The sequence below is a fragment of the Maylandia zebra genome, linkage group LG22 (assembly GCF_041146795.1).
Source record: "Maylandia zebra isolate NMK-2024a linkage group LG22, Mzebra_GT3a, whole genome shotgun sequence".
NCBI classification, from domain to species: domain Eukaryota; kingdom Metazoa; phylum Chordata; class Actinopteri; order Cichliformes; family Cichlidae; genus Maylandia; species Maylandia zebra.
The window spans coordinates 11,330,227-11,350,400 of record NC_135187.1 but is presented as its reverse complement, the minus strand read 5'-3'; the positions used below and the strand labels follow the sequence as shown (position 1 = coordinate 11,350,400).

Genomic DNA, 20,174 nt, shown 5'->3' with positions numbered 1-20,174 from the left:
AAATAACATTTATGGAAACAATCTTAAAGTATCGTAAAGGAAATTAAAGATGGTCAAACATTGCTACACAGCACCACCTGGTGGACACACTTCACAACTGACTTTTAAATTAAAACAATCTGCATGTAAAGTTTTTTTCTTTCTTCTTGTTTGAAGTTTGACTGTCTATTTTCCATTCCCCAGCAAGGGCCACGACCTTAAATACGACACAAAAACATGTATTGAAAATGAAGCATCGAGCTAGGCTTAAGGTTACAGTTGAGACGAGAAGGAAGGGAAAGGATGCCATTGAACTGGTAACCTAGTGCCATTTGCTCAATAGGTCAATAGCAGATCTTGTGGAAAGAGAAGGCTCTTGCACGCCGACTGAAACAAATCCCAGGGCTTTGCTGGAGGGCAGGTGGTAGTCACACGCAGTGACACTGCTGCGGCCTTGACCTGAGAGAATATGGTTTCGATTTTCCTTTTGTTGCATTGTGAACTTTGAGAGGTTAAAAGCAGTTTAAGTGACTCGGCTTTACTTTTTGAGAAGTGATAGCTAGTCTCTCTATTTGAAGCTTGGCAATAATGTGGTGTGTCAATTCTAGTGCTGAAATGAGTGAGAAGGCGAGAGATTACCTTCAAAGGTAAGGGTTGCTCAACATTGAAATTTGATAAACTGGAAATTTGAATCTTAAATGTAACACCCTCATTTACTGTAGAATTTCACATCTATGATGTTTTGCTGAGTTATATTTTTATGAATTGTATTGCGAAACAAACTGATATCAAGGGTTGCATGAGAATACTGGGCAGTTTAGTGTGTCTAAACTGGTTAGTTTGCACTGTATGTATGTATACAGTATGCTTGGTTTGAAGTACAAAGGTGAATTAAGTGACTCTGAGCATGGCACGGTTGTTGTTGCCAGACGGGCTACTCTTAATATCCCAGAAACTGCTGATTTACTGAGATCTTCCCACACAGTCGTCTCTAGTGTTTACAGAAAACTCCATAATAAAATGAGCCGGGATAAGACTATCCAATCTAAACCTCAACATCTGACATGGAAGACAACGAGGAAAAAAATGTGCTCGTATTGGAAGTTTTTTAATAACACATTTCAATATTGCAACAGCCATCAGATTTTCTCCTAACGGGTAAAAATCATTTAAAAACTAACAAAAACAAAAGAAACTTTTTTTTTTTCCAGTTGTATATTCCAAACATCAGAGTTTCTTGGCTATTGCCCTAAAGTCAAACAAATAAAACCCTTACACAGTGAGCAGATATTATATTCAACACATTGTTCTTCAAACAAATTATAAAAATAGATTTAGCATTTTCAAATACATATATACAATATTAAACATATACTTAATGGTCACAGCAACATATTGGGGGACAGGGCGGGAAACATCTCCGGTTTCATTCATCGTGGTGAAGAGGTCCAGGCTGTTTTGTAGTCTCGTGTGTCTGTTTTAAAGGTGTATTTTTGGATACGTGTGATGTGTTTTATAGCAAAAGGAGGGACATTTTTACCAAATTGAAATCCTTAACTTTATTCCAATTAATTTTTTGCACCTTCTACTGTGAATCTGTAATGCCCCGATAAATGTCTTCCCCAACCAAATGGAAAAGCCAGATTGCTGTACACAGGGAATTCTGGGAGTTAACTGGAAAAAGTGTAACCATATAGTCTGATGGAGCATGATATTAACAGCAACATAAATTTAAACCTGACAATCCAATAGCAACCAAAAGGAAAAAAAAATATCATTGATGTTCTGTAATACTGTATCCGTACTGCAACACACACACACACACACACACACACACACACACACACACACACACTGTAATGTGTATACAGCAAATCTAAACGGTAATGAACCTAAAATCAACTGTTGCAAATCCAGCGTATAGAAATACACAGATACTGTGTGCTGACAGTAAAAATCCTCCAGTGTTCCTCTCACTTCCTCTTTACAAAATAATTTGTTCAGGTACAAACTCACAGTCGAAATAAGTCAACGGAACAAAAACGAAACAAGACAACTGCTTTGCTCAAATTATTATTTTTTAAATACTTAAGTTTAAATAAACCATCCCAACATCCTCTCTGGAGAGGTCTGTGTTGCAGTCTGTAAACATAAATAAATATGGATAAATATCTAAAATCAGACCACCTTCCAGAGATAGCCCGAGTCCTATACAGAGTAATAAACATTGTAGTGAGAGCCTTTGGAGAGGAGGATCGTGTTATCCAGATGAAATCCAGCAAACTAAAGGGAACGATTTAAGCTTTAAATGCACACAGAAAGCATGGAGAAGAAGAGAAAGATATAGGGAATAAAGCAAACGTAGTTAGGAGTAGCGAAACAGACAGCGACGTACAACAAATTCATGAACAATCAAAAACACATTTTCAACCCTTTGCTTTACAATTTCATCCTGCAGCGATTGTTTCACCATCAGTAGTACCAAACAGGATAAATGAATGCTGATATCCCTGCTGAAAGAAGAGCATAATATCAACACAAATATTTTACTTAAGTCCGTTCATGCCATGAGCAAACTTTAGATAACGTATATAGCACTACAATGAATCCTCGCCCCTCTCATTCTGCCACTTTGCGGCTCCATCCAACCTCCGGCTTCACTAACCTGAATAGCACGGTCTTCCCAACCTGCTGCTTTGAAAACGCAAGTTACATTCCAGCCATGTTTATTCTTTAGAGTATTTCTTTACCATCTGATATGAGATCAGCTTTGACCGTTCTTGATGTGATTCTGTATCTTCGTAGTAAATCAGTTCCTGTTGATGTGAAATCAGCTGTGCTAGTTCTGAGGCATTGTTTTGACCCAAGGCCAATAAAATAGTTCCCTTCATCGAGAATATCTTGGTTTTAGTGAATTTATGTTGTAAAGGGATATTTCACCCCAAATGTTCACGTGTCTTCGAGCTGTAGTTCAAAATTGCTGTGCGCGTCTCTCCCACAGATCAGAGTTCGGCTTCAGACAGAGACATTTTTAATTTGTCTTTATGCGCTGATCTAGAACCAGTAAGATGGAGCCAACGCAGGCGTTGAAGGTCAAAGTGCAGATAGAGGTCACAAAAAGTCACATGACATCAGTCCTCTGCTATCCCCCCCCCCCGGTTATGACATGAACACAATGTCACAACTGATCGCAGTCTTCAAGGGGGACTTGTTGAAAAGAGAAAGGAAGGAATAAAGGAAGGCATGAGGAAGTGTGGGAAGGAGGAGTAAATAGATGAGTGCAGTTAGCTGAAAGATCAGCTCATCTATCTTTATGTATGGAAGAGCTCTCTCTTTCTCTCTCCTCGCCTCCACCCCATCATCCATCTGCACACATGTAAGGATCTGCAGCAGCACGAGACTAGGTGAGTTGACCGTTTAGACCTGCACACCACGCCCGTGCATTTGGATGACCTGGGCTCTCAGAGTCTGGATGGCAGCCAGTATCAGCTTCTGGTGCTCCAGGGAAGTGATGCCAAGGCTCAATACATCTCTGTGAACACAAGATTTACAGAGATCAGAAGATGTGGATTGATTGTTTTTAACGATGTTTCGCTTTTATGATTTTTGTTTAACAAAGATGTAAGACTGAAAAGGCAGTTTTAGTCAGCTTACTTTAAAATGCAAGCCAAACCCAAATGTTAAAAAACATGATGCAGTGGAATTCTAATCCTTTACGCTAAAAAAATACACCATTACTGTATCTTTGACCTAACAGTAAGGACACCAGTTATTGCAGAAACATTTTTCTGTAGCAATCTTTATATGAAACAGAATGAGGCTGCACACATATGTTTTCAGGGAATACCACTTCCAGTTTCTTAAATGTATTCGTTTGCATCTTTATATTAATTCAGCACAGACGCCCAGCTGTCTTAGATATGGCTGACGCAACTCTCTGACACACACCCCTGAGCTCAGATGGGAAAGACGTCATTTTAGATTCAGATTAAGAGATTCATCTCAGAGTTCACTGGGTCAGTTTGACACTTTGAGGCTTTTAGAAAACTGGAAAGGTCTGCTGCTTCTTAGAAATTCCTTCACTGTTAATACTCAACACTGTAAATAAGAAACTCGTGTTCTTCGTGTCAAATTTTTTTGACACGAATGGTATAACATGTATGGTATAACAAGTGCCATATTTAGACATATTTAAATGGAGCTAAAAAGGTTGGTGTCTTCTGTGACATCTCATTTTTTTATATACAGTTAACATGTTTTATTATAAGTAAGTTATCTAGTAAATAAACAACCAAATATTTGCTCAAACACAGGGTGATGTCTCCTTACCTACATATATCTTATAAACACTGATTCAGTTGCTTTTAAAGTCTTGAATATTAGCAGTTTTTTACTGGAATGAATTGGCTTCTTATTCTTTTATTAAGGTACCCTTCTGTTAAAAAAATGTAATGAAAAGGTCACACAGTCAGAATTGTACAAAACTACTCACTGTACAGTCATTCGTGCCACAGACTCCAAGTAGCAGTATCCCGCAGCAGTGAAGTTGTCCTTGTATCGGCCCATGTCTACTGCATCCAGCCACTCTCCAACAGAGTTAAAAGATGGGAAGGTGGGGAGAGGCCTGTCAGCTAGTGTAATGGATGAACTCAGGGTTCTATAGTGGGGGAAATAACGATTAAGGCTTTGTAAAAGTAACTTTTTAAAAAATTTATACATTCAAGGATCTACTCCAACTTATGTAGTCATGAGACTGTACCTTCGCGCCAGTGTGGAGGAACCGATACCATCAGGCGAGCGAATGCTCTTGCTGAGGGCCGAGTGGATCTGACTAAAGCTGGGCCTCTCCGTCCTCTCCTTCTGCCAACAGTCCAGCATCAGCTGATGGAGATGTGGAGGGCAGTTAACTGGAGCTGGCAGCCTGAAACCGTCCTCGATGGCCTTTATCACCTACGCACAGAAAGAGGAAATCGATAATATCAGATTAGAAATTAGTTTTGTGATTTTCCAGTACTCATGGTATAATTGGATACATTCTTAAAGAGCATGTCTGAGTGGTAGGGCAGAGTGGGAGAGGTGAACGAGGATGTAGAGAAGTTTTGTCCTACTTTCAAAGTTCAATAAGATGCTTAAAACCTTTTCCCCTTGCAGTGGACTTGCTTAGTTGCCAAGAATAGAAGTCTTACAGAACAGAACAGAAGACTGTATAGGTCACACGTGGAAAAAAAATATTAAATAAAAGTACATAATAATCACACTACCTAGAATGTCCCACTGTATGGCTTAAAATCTAAAACTGACCTTGCAAGCCTGCGGCAACTGTAATACTTAGATTTCACAGAGATATCATCACCCTAATATGAGTGGAATACATTATGTTTTTGGTAATAAAAAGGCTCCAGAACTGTACAGCAGGTATGCAATCACAGAGGGGAAAAAAGAGCCCCTGCAAATTTGTTCACAACTAACTGACGCTGTATGCAGACTTAAAGGTCAGTTAGTGTGATATCCACTGTCACTTGGTGTACTTCACATGATACTTACTGGGTATCACAATAACAGCACCTTTTCATTTCCAATAATACAATATGCGGTAGGTCTTTGAATTGGGGGGAAAAAAATCAAACCAGCCAAGTTTGAAATACCAGAAACATCAAAGCAATGAAACAAACACTCCATTAAAAAGTCTGTGCTTTCTTAAATACTCCCCAAAAGATAAACTATCAAATTTCAGAAAATGTTTAATCTCTGCTCAGCATCATCACCAGGCCTCTGAAAACTCACTGTCTTCAAACAGCAGTGCTTGAAAGCATCCTTCCAGACTCTTGATGTTCTTTACTGCTCCATCAAGCTAATGTCGCCCCCTATTAAAAATCATTCACTCAAACACCCCACGAGATATTTCCTTTCAGTATATCTAGGGACATGGGATATATCCTCCACCGCAACCACTCTAAGAAATACAATCTCCTTAAAGGAGGCAATAAAGTCTGAGAATAATCACAAAAATGACATCCATCAGCAGCATTAATTCCTAAAACACTCTCTTCTCTCTCTGCCTACCCGGCCACCCACTTCCCCACTCCACCATCCTCTCAGCCCCTTAAGCTTCTATCTCAGTAAAGAGCATTCATAAAATGCTTTTCAGCATTTGACATTTTCCATTTAATCAGAGCCAGTAGGTAAAGGGCACGACGGATCACAGGTGGACAGGCCGACCAACAATTCCGTTATGATATAATGTATCAATTTAAAGTGGATTAATATCCCTGGCGCTCTACAAGCTTGATCTTTGCCCTCTCAATTGGAAAGTTTGATAATATAAACCAGGCTGAGATGAAACTTTCGCCAGCTTTATAAAAGGGCACTAACAAAGAGTATTAAAAAGCTACCTATTCTTGTGCTCGCTGAATAACTCATGCATATTAATTTGGGACATTCAAAAATGGAACATGCAAGTAATCAGTTGCTTTACGCGTAGCTGCCTGCAGAAAATGTAGTCTTTATGATAAAATTCATTTGAAAAGGCATTAGGATGATGAAAAATAATATGTCTTGAAAAAAGCTCTTTGCTGATAATGCCTGGAGTGTCACTGGCCTCACTAATAAGAAAAGCAGTAACAAGGATCTGCTGTCTGTTGTCTCATATGCAGACCTGTATCCTGCTTTCAGCTATACTATAGAGGCATGACATCCTTAAAAAGGGGGGAAATATAAACCTCTTTTTTAGGACAAAGAAAAAAGAGTGACAAGGAAAATGGGCCCACCCACAGTGACTTTTAAAGGTTGCTAGTGGTGGCAGGGTCCTATTAACTGGACAGTCACTCCCCTCAAATAGTGCTTTACATTTCTTGAAATAAGCTGACTATTTTCTGAGAGATTTTCTACACTTAATAGCAGGGTGGCAGCCAGGGATAGGCAGTGGACACTAGAAGGGGGTCAATGCATCCTTAAGAGAAAACAGGATTGGTCATGGAGCTGATGCAGACTTAAAGAGGGGGACTTAGGCCCTGCAATAGCTCTCAGAGGTACTGTGGCTTCTCGGTTTTCTATTAATAAGATGCATGGTGGGCACAGATAGAAAATTCATTGATAAAAAAAAATTAGAGAGCGGCAAAAGAGAGAGGTAGGGTACAAAAGTATAGAAATTAATATTGAAATTGGAGCAAGGAATATGGAGAATTTAAATGCACACTTACATCCTGGTTGCCCATATCCCAGTAGGGTCTCTCGCCATAGGACATGACCTCCCACATGACAATGCCAAAGCTCCAGACATCTGAGGCAGAGGAGAAACGATGGTACTGGATGGCTTCTGGAGCGGTCCACAGCACCACACTTTTCCCTCCATGCTGGCGGAGAGGAACAGGAGAGGTAAGACAAGATGTAAAAGTGTGTGGAGAGTTCACCAAAGTAAAGCTTTAATATTCTCTTTGAAAAGCTTTGAGCATATTTCCAGCAGATCAAAGGAACTGTTAGGAGATTGGGTTCACCTTGGACTGAAATCCTAAAATAACCATAGAAACACTGGATTTTTCTCCCCCTCTACCTCAAAGCCCACGTGACCTCACCTGAACTTGACATAACATATGATAATTCCCATTTGATCAGACTCATTAAGAAAATATGCCCTACATGTGTGAGTTATAAGATGTATAAGGTTGCAGAAAAAATGTTATCTCACCAGCGTGGTGTAGATGGCCTCTATTTTGTCCTCCTGAAGAGGTCTGAAGCCAGACACCTTGCAGCCAAGGTTGGCGTTAACCAGCACCTGCGATTTGGAAAACAGGCTGATTAGCATGGCTTACATTTGGAGGGGAAATGCTCACAGTATGAGAGCTCACTACCCTGGTGGGCAAAGCTCTTATCACACCAGAGACAATTGATTGTTTACAAGAACAGATGTTCCTGATTTTCCACAACATGACCACTGCATCTGTAGTTTAATAGACTGCCTCTTCTATGAAAGACAAAAAACCAAACAAAACACACACACACACAGTCGTGTTTTCATATCCTTGTGGGGACATCTAATTGACATAATGCTTTCCCTAGCAGTTTACCATAACCGTAACCACCAAAAATAAAAGCCTAACTCTAACCCTAACCATAACCTAATTGTAACCCTGACACTAAAACCACATTTTGAGTCTCAAAAATGCCTTCAAACTTGTGGGGACGGGTTTTTTTGTCCCCATAAGGGGTGTTGGTCCCCACAAAGATATGTAAACATGGTACACACACACACACACACCCCTAATGAAACGTGGGTGACACAATAATTTAGACAGTTTTGTCTAATTTTCAGCTTCATGTAGTCTTTCAGTAAAAAACCTACAGGTGAGTGCTTTCAAAGATGTTTGCAGACAAGAACGAATTGTAGTCTGCAAAAACTCATTATAGAACACGACATCCTGTTCATCACACCATACCTGTCCTCTATCATCTACTCCCACCTGCTCCCCTTACCTTGTGCGCGGCGAGCCGTTTGTGGACAAAGCCCATTTCGGTGAGGTACTTCATCCCCGACGCCACTCCGGTCAGCAAATCCATCAACTGCATTATACTCAACTGGCCTTCATGTTTCTGAGGTTACAGAAGGAAAAAGAGAAAGATGAAGAAGAGGTGGGAGAGAAGATTGTGAGCAGGCTGAATGGAAGGGGGAGAAAAAAAGCACATCTGCCTCTGCTTTACAATGTTGTGCTTGCTGAGCTGAAAACCTTTATTTGGAGAATAAAAACAAACAGGCCATTAATTCATATCATTATAAACCACAGTGAAGTGGTTCACAGAGCAAAGGGGCACACTAACAGTTTACAGAAGCTTACAGCAGCTTTGAGCAGAAACACTCCATTTGTGCAGTTAATTATGCTATGTTTTCCTTATTACAGTAATAAGCACAAGAATTGCTGCCCTAGGACCACATTATATTAACGGTATATTTAGGACAAGTAAAACAAAAGTGTTGTTAGTGCAGCTGCTTGAAAACAGAGTAGTAATGAGTAATTACAGTTTAATAATGAGCATCAGCACATATATTTAAGATGAATGCACAGTAATGAAACTTACCCTAAGGAATGAATCTAAGGCTCCGTTAGACATGCACTCCACTATGATCATCATGGTGTTTCCTGGACAAAGACATGACAGAGGGCATATATGAACAATTGAAACGGGGATAAAATTGTGAAGTCAAGGGAAAAAGGGAAGCAATAGCATGATAATAGAGACATTGGGAATAGGGAAGGAATAAAGTGAGTCTAGTCCACTTGGCAAGCATTGTGCGAAGCCATTCTTCACTCGGTGAACTGTAGTGAAGCCTGGAGAACCTGTGCGCTGCCCTGGCTGTCTCAGCAAGTTTAACGACCCTGAAACACTCACACACGCACGCTCTTACTGTGCACAATAGCACGCGCTCATATACACTACACGCGTGCTCACACACATACTGTGCCGAGGCCCAGATGGCAGGGATCCAGTAGTGCTATGAAGTGCACGGAGGAGGGAAATGAAAATAAAACTGCAGTTGTTGGAAGGGAGACGAAAGGAGGAAAAGATTGCGGGAGGTTGAGACAGTAAGATAAACCTTGACAGATATGTAAACAACTTTACATCTACAAACACATATTCTAGGATGGAAAGGTGGTCTGATCAGTCCTGACAGTTTATGCAGGCATAATACAAGAATGATAAATTGCCACTGTAAAATCCCCGGTTTCCAGTTTCCCAGCATTACTACGCTTTTAGGAAGCTATTTGAAAAGGTTACCAAATATGCTGTGGGAAGCGAGAGCCAGGGATGCTACCATAATTTGCCAGCCATCATGTAATTAATGTGAGCTGGATAATGAGTCTGTGGTTGAACGGGCTTGCGCAGGGCTGGAATGGCCGATGTATTCAGCTACAACCATGGACCGAGTAGAATCATATTCTGTTTTAAAAGATGTCACGAATGTGGGCAGATTCTGAAGGGAAACAAAAACACAGAAGACACACTTTGAAACATATCTAAAAGCAAAGTCTTGACCTTTGTGGCACGGTGATGTTTTAAACTTTGGCAAAACTCCATCAGTCTATATAGAGACGAGAAAACAAAGCCTAGTGAAGCAACTTGCGACGTGGGAGCAATGTCACATTTTCTTGTAGGAGAACAAAAAGCCATCATAACCCATTATGCAATATGTCATAGTACTGACTGAGATGAGATGGCTATGCAGTAAAAATATGTCTATTTCTTGTGGTTATCTACAAGAACATCTTTGTTTGCAGTCCTGCTACCAGCTGTTCCAGGTCTCCCACACTGTGATTTGTTTTCTGCTACTCTCACTTTTTTTGATAATGATTATAATAGGTTTAAATAGTGACTTCATTGATCACCCGTTTAACACATGCCTCTAAATTATGAATAGAAAGATTAGTATAGAACAAAGGGACAATAGGTGGTATTTTGCAGGTGAGTGAGATGTATTGGGCGGATGGAAGGGGGGCTAAATAAGAATCCGGTGGGGGCGTAAGTGATGTAAAGCAGGTGATTTGTAGTCTAACGGCATGTGGGCGTGCGTGGGTGTGTGTGCAAAGATTTGTGATTTCATGCCAAGTGAAGAGGCAGGCGAGCAGGTGTGTGTGTGTTTGTCAGTGATGGTAAAGAAAAAGTGAGCATATGGGACAGCCTTTTCGTGTGTGCGTGGTGAGGAGTGTGCATGTGGGTTTTCGATGAATGTGTGTATGTGTGCATATGATGGTGGGAGGGATTGGAGTGCATCTCAGGGCCCCGCTGGGTCTCTAGCACCAATTACTGTACCCTGCACATCTGCTGCCATCCTACTGAGCACAGAGTGTGCTGGGGCACCGTGCCCACACACACACACACACACACACACACACACACACACACACACACACACACACACACACACACACACACATCACCAAAAAGCATCGCAGCGGCAGTAACAAAAACTTCACAAACTCCTTAAAGCTTCTCCCTTCAGCTGCCATTCCCATTAACCTCTACCTCATCTTCTGTGACTCTCATGTCTCTTTCGTCAGTCTCCTCCCTTCAAGTTTTTTTCCCCCACTCTCCTTCCATTCTGTTTTCGCTCTTGGACCTCAATTGCTATCTGTCAGCAGAAAATAGACCTTGATGCAGCTCCGCTGCTGCTAGCACAAGGCATCCATCTACCCACCCTGCTTTCTCCTTTTCAAACTTTACTTCTTGTTCCATCCTCCTCTCTTGCCCTCTTTGCTGTAAGCGCTGACCCCCTCCACGTGTGAGTTATTGAGGTATCTGGAGTGTCTTAGCGCTCCTCCCAATCCTTGTCCCTTGCTACTCCCTTTTACCCTCTCTGTATGCAATTTTAAGATGCTTAAATCCCAATTACCCCTTTTCAACAGCCTTACTTCCTTCAACAACTGAGCTGGTCAAACTGTAGAATTTTTCCCTGATCCTTGGATTCCTACGTTTTTTTCCACTCTGTGCTTCTTTTCATCTATACCCATTTTCCTTTGTTTTCCCATTCTTTTCCCAGTGGTATCCCCTTACTACTATACTACCTTTCTGTTTCTGCTCTCTGCACAATATCCCTCTCTCCCTCCTTTCTTACCAGTGGTGATAACGCCCTCCAGCCGGATTATGTTAGAGTGGTCAAATTGCCCGAGAATGCCAGCTTCGCTAAGAAAGGAACGGCGCTGCTTGTCAGAACAACCAGCCCTTAACGTCTTTATGGCCACAGGCAGCTCCCTCTTACTGGGCAACTTCAGGCAGCCACGGCACACCTCCCCAAAGTCACCTGTGGGGGGAGACAAACAGAGGTCGTGATCAGTGTCAACGGATGCACAGAAAGAGAGCGCTGAGGGAGAAAAACATCAAAAGAATGCGAGAAGAAATGAGTAAGGGTTAGACTGAAGGGGATAGAGGGGGAAGCCAGACTTAGATGAAGAAATACTACTTCATGTTGGGAAGAAAGAGTGATGACATTGAGAGAAAAAGATGAAATACAAAGGGATCAAAGAGAGATCAAAGATGGAGTAGAGTGCAGGTGAAACACTGAAGCATCTACTAGAGGCAAATACAATAGCCACAATAGTTTAGCGCAATTTTGGCAAAGGTCTGCAAGTTCCCAAATTTGATTGAACTGGATGCCAATTCAGCCTCAAAGCAGATTCAGAGAAAGTGCAAAAAGACACAGAGTTGACTTTGAAAGGTTTCTAATACTTTTGGCTTTCTTTTTAACACAGGACAATATATTTTAGCATTTTTGCTATAATATTTGGAAAATTAATGGATTAAAATTGGTTGTCATTCATAATTTCTACTGTGCTATATACTGCTTTTGATTATATCCTCATTCCTAAAATGCATTTGCATGCTTAGCAAAATCTAAATGAAACAGAGGGAGTTATTCAACACAATCTATTTAATATTTCATGTAGCATAAATATTACAAAGACAACATGAGAGATGGATTTATTTTTGTTTAATTAAAAAAAAAATATTCATTTTAAATGTAATGCCCGCAACATGTTTTTGTTCACTACTTTTTTGAACAGGAAACGCTCACTGTAGTTATGATTCCAAAACCTCTCAAAGCAGAAATATTATCCAGCAAGTTGCCTTTTCAGATATGGAAGCTCACATGTCATGTGCACTAATACTACAACAAACTAGATGCTACTTTGTTAAACCACAGTATAGCTTTCTAGTTCTCCTCAATCTTAAAGGAGCTTGGAGCTTAAAGGATGAACAACATGTGTACAGTTCCATTGAATATGTACAATGACAGTAAAGGGCTTTTCTATTCTTCTATTCTCTTCTACCCCACTCTAAAATTGCTGAGCCCACGCACCCTTTCACCGAGTGGTGAAGTCCTCCACCATCATCTCTGGGATGAATAGTGGAATCTGAGATGCTTTCTTGTGTATAATCATGTACCTGTGTGCACAATTCTCTCGATCTTGATGCTCGAGTTGTCCAGCTCTTTGGCAAAGGCATGGACAGCCTGAAGTAGGTCTTCGCAAGTCTCGGGGTCAATGTAGGTCCTCCGTGTTGGGATCTTAACTGCAGTGGTATAAACACACAAAAATATTTATATAGTTTTAAAACTGGTGATATAAAACGAGACATGTGTTTTCTACACTTTGTAAGACATTACATCATTTATTGTGCACATTCTTTATAACGTCTGAAGTACCCAGCAGCAACATATCCACATTAGATATAAAGAAACACTCCCAGACTGGCTGGACCTCGCTCTCAACACAAAGCAAAGCATTTCTAAAGTCTGCATCGCTTTGTGCTCTACTGAGGCTACCATCAGTGAAAGGAATTGCTATGTCTGTCTCCTTCAAGAAAGACTTTCTCTGTGTATGATAGTTGAACATTAGACCAAAATGTTGTGTCTGGGAAGAAGGCTTTGCTCTTTGATCTCCAGCCTGAAATCAATACCAGAGTTTTACCATTGATGTTTGAAAATGCTGAAAAGCTTTCTTCTATCAAACTCTACATAGCTCTATATAACTGTAGGGTTAAGGTAAATATCTCAGTTCTTAGTCAGTTTTTCAAGGTTATAATAGCCAAATATAACCCATAATGCAAAGAGATGATTTGGGGGGGGGGGGGGTCTGTCATTTTATTTAAAGGATGGAAAAAATAACATATACTTCCATTTCTTTATTCATAACTCGCCTTACTCTCCGTTTTATTTGTTGTGACCTTCCAAACTCCTGGGAGACAAAGTAAGATCAAAGGCTTTGAGTGCTCAAGTCTTACTGGGTTTCCTCCACAAGGCTTTATTCAGATCACACGGCTCTTCCACAAGGGTTTTTGTCTTTTCAAAATGTTATCGCTCTAACACACACATACGCAGGCAAAATAACAGACACACACGACCAAAATACAATCTTCAGTCAGAAACTGGGACAAGCATAATAGACTTAAAAATGCTGAGGCAGAGAAACCTTTGTCACATGGTGCTTATAGTTGCCTTGCTCCTTTGCTGTAAGTTTCACACTCTAGGTTAAAAGAAACCCTCAAACCGCAATGTTGAAAATAAAAAAACAAACCCCAAAACAAAAATACTTCTACGTTAAAACTGGATGTGTTTTAACTTAGTAATTCAAAAATTACTTAATAATTTTTCTCTGACATATCCACACAAATTGCCTCATTTCTTTTACCAGCATCTACAAAATCACTACTGTGAGGCTAATGAGACACAATAATTGGAAATTTTACCTGACATTTAGAAATGAAAGGGATATCGACTCCAACTAGACTGTACACAACAAAATAAACACTACTTGGTTTCTCAATGAGCCTTAGTTTTCTTTATCAGCTAACTGCCTGTTGTACTTACTGAATACCAATGGTAAGAAAATAAACTTGCCAGCAGGTAGTCAATGACCATTAACCAGTGTATTATAGCTCTCAGCTGGATGACCTTTGACTCCTGTTACTACACTTTAAGGCTAATCTTCCAGGAAAAGGCCTGGTAGTACTCCCAAAAGCAGCACAGAGGCTCTCAAATGTGATTACAGTTTCAGATTGACCTGAGGGAAACTGTACTGGCTGCTTCAAAACGGCTTATTGATCTACCACACACACATGCTTACTTGTGCGAACAAACACACATGCTGATATGCTTCTCTCTGTGTGTGTGTGTGTGTGTGTGTGTGCGCAAAGCCGAAAGTGCACTTATGAAAGTGCACTTTTGGCACTTTCATAAGTGCAAAAAGTCCAACACTTTTATTCAAGTGTTGGACTGAATGTTCTTTCCTATAGTAGCTTAAAATCAGACATACACACACAAATGCACAAAACACATAGCATCTGGGTTGGAAACATGAAGCTGAGCCTTAAATCTGCATTCTATCTAAAGGCCACCAGATGGCGATACTTGTGGTTGCAATAAAGATTTCCTGTCTTACAGACGTCGATGGGAAATCAGCTGACCTCTGGGTTTATGGGCTCAGTCATGCATTTTGAGACTATTTTGTAAATTTTGTTCATACCATGTTTCAAAATGGAGGATTACCTGTGGTATGAAAGCACGCAGTCATTGGCTTACAACTTGTCATTACCCAATGAGCACGCAGTTTCACAGTCAGACCCACCCCTTCCTGCCATATCCGTTTTTTTCCCCCTCTAGCAAAGATGGAAACGCTCATCTTGAAGCTTCACAGCAGGACTTCAAAACCCAGTGCGTAATATCACAAATACAACATTACATCATACATATGCCCACATACCAGGAAAAATCTCTACTCCAGTAAGGACTTAATCTTCAATCTGCATTTGTAGTATAAACTGTTCAAGGTCAGTCTGCTTGAATGTTCTTCCATCCATCCTCTTCCGCTGATCTAATTCAGAGCTGTGAGGGGACCAGTTGCCATAGGCTGAGTACATCCTGTACAAGTCGCCTGTCTGTCGCAGGTCTACTTGACTATAATCAACACCCAACTTTTCAAGGTTAACTAACAAATAGCTTTGTTAGCAAAGTCACCTTTGTAGCATTTAGCTTTTCATGTTCATCCATCACACATGCACTGCAGCAGCTGGTTAGATTCAGGGTTCACCGAGTTACTGCTATAGGCACACTCGAAGGGAAACTGAAACATATTCAAGAACATTTTCTTTCATTATAGACAGAAGAACACAAACTTCTTTGTGTCTTTCTCCGTTCATTTCCTTACACACCTTCTCTTGCCGTCGCTCTCTTATGCAGAGTCCGACTATCGATGGCATTGCAAATGAGTCACGAGCCTCTTCTCCTCGCATTCATGGAATATGTGCTGAATATTTCTAGGTCACATACTCTGACATAAAACTAATATTCTGAGCAGTGTCACTTATGATGAGTCTCCTCTGCCAGTTCACCTCATCACACTTCATCCCTCAAACCTCTTAGTGCGCCCTTCACTCACTCACTCATTTCCCCTCCTTCTTCCTCTACTTTATTACTCACACGCTCATTTATTCACTTTTCGTCTCTCTTCCCCTGTCCTCACGCGTTAATATATGGTTGTAGAATGTGTTTTAAGAGTCTGGCAGGCGAACAGATGGGAAAAAAAAAATCATAACACCCACTACTTTGCGTGCTTCCAGCTCTCGGACAAAGCAGACCTGCAGGAACGCGAAAGCATGCTGCACTGGGTTTGCATGCACGGAACGCAAAACGGACTTTTGTGTTGAATAATGAGGAAAAAAATGTTTATATGGGTGTCCAAGTTTCGGAAAGAAAGGTGCGTGTGTGTGTCTCTGAAAAGCAGGCCAAAAATGTTTCGGTGTGTTTCTGTGTTTGTGTATATTACGTGCTTGTCAGCTGTTGGCATGTCTTTGTTTGGGAAGATTTAATTCCCATTCGCATGGCTTCGGCTCATTATTCATCAGACATAGTGCTCCAAACCTCTCTAGAGGGCTCAGTATGCTGGGAGATTAAACAACGCAAATGAGCACGAGCACACGCTTGCGCACTCACACACAATTAAAAAAAAAAAGGAGAGAAAGCAAACTCTGCATGCATACACACATAAATAAACTCTAAAACACACACACACACACACACACACACACACACACACACACACACACACACACACAGCCACCACATTAGCAAAGCACTGACAGGCAAACCCGCACACAAACAGGAACAGATATGTCAAACTTGTTTCAATCTGTCACTGTCAAACAAAAAACCTATTAAGAGCTTTGTGACCAGAGGTTAAAAAAAGAAGCATTTACAACCTTGTAAAACAACAACATTTACTGTTCTGCTTTTGAAGCACAATCTCGCTTGTTGCCTGCCTTGTTCATGAGATTTTAGCCTTTTTTTTCCCATTCTTTTTCCTCCCCTCATCTCCGGCTCTTTATCTTCCTCCTCCTCCTCCTGATTTCAATCTCTCCCCATCAAACTCAACCACGCACACACCACCTAATGGAGTGTGTCAGTGTGCTCAGAGTTGGCTAAGCATGCACTCAGAATTGCGAATCAAGGCTGCGGCGCTACTTAATGCCTCAAAAGTCATCTGTAATGCACGGGCATGTGTGTTCACATGCCATTCCCGCACTGGAATAGGAAAAGACAAAGCCTTTTTTCAGATTCCGCCTCCTGTCCCATACACTTTATACAGACACAGTGATGCTGTATAATACAATCATCACTTTTGTCACTTACATTGGAAGTAAAGTTCCTCATCTCCCTCTTGAGAAGCCTTACTGTAGCCACATTGCCTGCGAAGAAAGAGAGAGACGGTCATCAGAGAGAGTTTCTTTTTAATCCCATTTAGCAGACACAGGTAAATGGCAGAATCAGCTGCTCTTTATCTTGAGCCATGGTTATAAGTAGTAACTGCCAAGAGAGAAGAAGCAACAATGAGAATATTGACAGAGGAGAAAAGATGTGGAGAAGCATTCATAAAGACCCCTGAAGTGTTCACTCATCAGAAAAGTCCGAGGCTCAGTGCCAATCCTGCCTATTTGAGTGTGCCACCGACTCACACCAACAGCCTTGCAATTGATACACTATTGTTGTTTCACCTTGAATAACTTTTCATCCAAGAAATGAATATATATACACTTTGGCAACTGGACTGTCCTCATCCTTTGTCACCACAGGGGCCTAAAGAGGAGCAAGCTCAATAGGATCTCACTGTTGATGGCTTCTGGCTGAAAAAAGCTTCTTTTTCTTTTCTTTGCATGCAACACAAATGCCACGCACACTCACACTGTCAGTGACAAATTAACATTTGGCTGGCTACTAACAAACTTACTTAGATTAGAAAAATAGAGGAAAAACAAGACTAAAGAATTACTGAGGATATAATTAACAACATCAGAAGTTTTTCTAACAACCAGTTTCCAATAAAATATAGTCTACAAATACCAAAATATAGTATAAAAGTGTGCAAAAGTCTCAAGCCTCCTCTCATTTCTTTGTATATTCATAGGAAAACTGAAAATGTTGCGCAAACATACATGGAAATACAACATGAAAGCCAGAAACAGAGTTTGTATAATTCAGTAATGGTAAGGTCCGGGTTTTTCAATTCAGTTGTGCTTTTACTGCATTGGCAGTGTGTTTGGTTTTAATGTCATACTGAAAAATTAAGCAGTTCCCAATCTGATGCTTTCCAGATGGCATTGCATGGCGGATCAAAATCTGACTGTATTTTGTTTTTTTGGAGTTCATAATTCCATCAGTGTTGACGAGATCTCCAACGCTACTGGCTGGAATCGTAATTTACAGATGGCTATTGGCACTCAATGCTGTACCTCTCTCCTGATGTCATCCATAGATTTTGTTGATGATTTTAACCAAAACGATTTATTACTCGATGAGTGCCATTGCCACTGATTTTCAGTCCAGTTTTTGTATAATTTGGTATACCTGTATTTCTCTCCTAAAAATGGTATCTTGACACTACCCATTAGACCATTTCTGATGAGGCTTCGCTAAACACTAATTCTTATACACATGACTTTCAGATACTATTCATCTGCATTAGATAGTGTTTCAGGCTTGTCCCTTCTTTTGTCCAGTTTGCTCCCTTTTTTAAGGACACACTGCAAACTATGCTAAGGTATACCAAGTTGTTTAACCAAGTGTTCAAAACCTTTTCAAAAACATTACAAGAAAGTTTCGCTCCTTGGAAGCAAAATATAAAGAAATGAGGGGTAGTTTAAAATTTCTGCATAGCACATTTAAATGCTTTATATGGAATGAGAAGGTCAAGTACAAACATCTGAAAGTTTTCTTCAAATGCCAATCTTGAGAGTGCCTCGTCCTTCAGGTCTTTAGCAAATCAGTTTAGCCTAAGCCTTTTAAAAGAACAGACGTGTATGTATATCTGCATCAATAATATCAACAAGTGAACATGGAACATACTTAACGTTCTGCTGCCATGGCTAGCAAAGACTGCTGTGGCTGTTTTGACAAAGAAGTCACAACGTGTCACAGTTAAGGCCCGAGCACAGATGACACTGAGGTGTAGATTTATGTTTAAGTACAATATTATACCTGCTCAGGCAGGCATGTGTTAATGTGAACATCATAATATATCTGCACTACACAAAGAGCTGGTGCACAGCTGAGAGGGAGTATACAGAGAGTACGACAGTCGTATGTATGTGCACATGGGAATGTTAATGTGTGTCGTTTGTGCATGAGTGTGTCTGCACAAATTCATGTGGGCGCACATGTGTGTGTGTGCGCGCTTTACAGGATCCTGTTATATTGCATGTGCATGTCCCCGTGAGTTTTTATAAGGAGAGACGTGGCTGAGGGTGAGGCTGACACATCCCTCAGCCTGTGTAGCAGTTGGGTCTGAGACAAGGTCAGGACCCTGTCTGTCAAAACACACCAGCAGACACATGCACCACAACTCCTCAGGGCAGGAGATATCAGACAGGAGAGAGGAGACAAGAATTAATAGATAAGGGAGCACAGCGTAAAGGGAGCAAGGGGTGGGAATGGGAGGAAGATGAGAATGGAGGGCACCACGGTACCGAGAGAAACAAGATGCAGGAGACCAAAGGGAGGAGTGGAGGTAAGGGAGCAAATAGCGAACGCGGCAAGGGGAGAAGGGCAAAGCAGTGGAGAAATCATCGAGAGAAATGAAGGAAGTACTGCTGCGACGAAGAGGCAGAGGAAGTGACATGAAAATAAGAGGTTGCGAACAAGAGGATAATTGGGAAGAAGGTTATGCAAGGAAGTTGAAACTTGAAGAGGCACACAGTATAGCCTATAAAGTAGACTGCAAGGAGCAGCGGAAGAAGCAAAGAGAGACGAAAAATATGCATCTCAGAGATTAGAAAAGTAACAGAAAAACAGAAGCTAGGACACACAGCAGGATAAATCAACCATCTAAGCCCTGTACTCATTAAATAACTGCCACAAATTGATATATATATATTTAAAATAGTATGCTTATTGAACCTTCTGAAAAATTAAAAAATAAGAGTTAATATCAATTAGCATATATGAGTTTTAATTTTTATCATATTAGCTACATCTGGCATCTTTTTGCAATTTGTTTCTTAAAAATATACGTTCAAATTAGAGACAAAGTCTCAAAAACTCACAAAAACCCATGTATCAGATATGATACACTAGGCATAAGGGGTTAAAGGAGTGACAACAAGCTAATAAGCATGAATACTAATACCAAATACCAAAGAAGGATGTAGTAGAAAGTAGTAGT

General features: G+C 40.6%; 1 protein-coding gene across 1 annotated transcript in view; it reads right to left on the bottom strand.

Moving 5' to 3' along the window:
* Positions 1-1,066: 1,066 nt before the first annotated feature.
* Positions 1,067-20,174, bottom strand: part of epha10 (EPH receptor A10) — a 162,463-nt gene continuing 143,355 nt past the window's right edge. Inside the window, exons 9-18 of the mRNA XM_004548931.5 lie at positions 17,150-17,205; positions 12,910-13,035; positions 11,582-11,767; positions 9,049-9,110; positions 8,449-8,565; positions 7,664-7,750; positions 7,179-7,331; positions 4,739-4,929; positions 4,472-4,636; positions 1,067-3,511 (exon numbers count right to left, since the gene is read on the bottom strand). Coding sequence (XP_004548988.1) covers positions 3,397-3,511; positions 4,472-4,636; positions 4,739-4,929; positions 7,179-7,331; positions 7,664-7,750; positions 8,449-8,565; positions 9,049-9,110; positions 11,582-11,767; positions 12,910-13,035; positions 17,150-17,205 — 1,258 coding nt within the window. The 3' untranslated portion in view covers positions 1,067-3,396. The remainder of the gene's footprint in view (positions 3,512-4,471; positions 4,637-4,738; positions 4,930-7,178; positions 7,332-7,663; positions 7,751-8,448; positions 8,566-9,048; positions 9,111-11,581; positions 11,768-12,909; positions 13,036-17,149; positions 17,206-20,174) is intronic.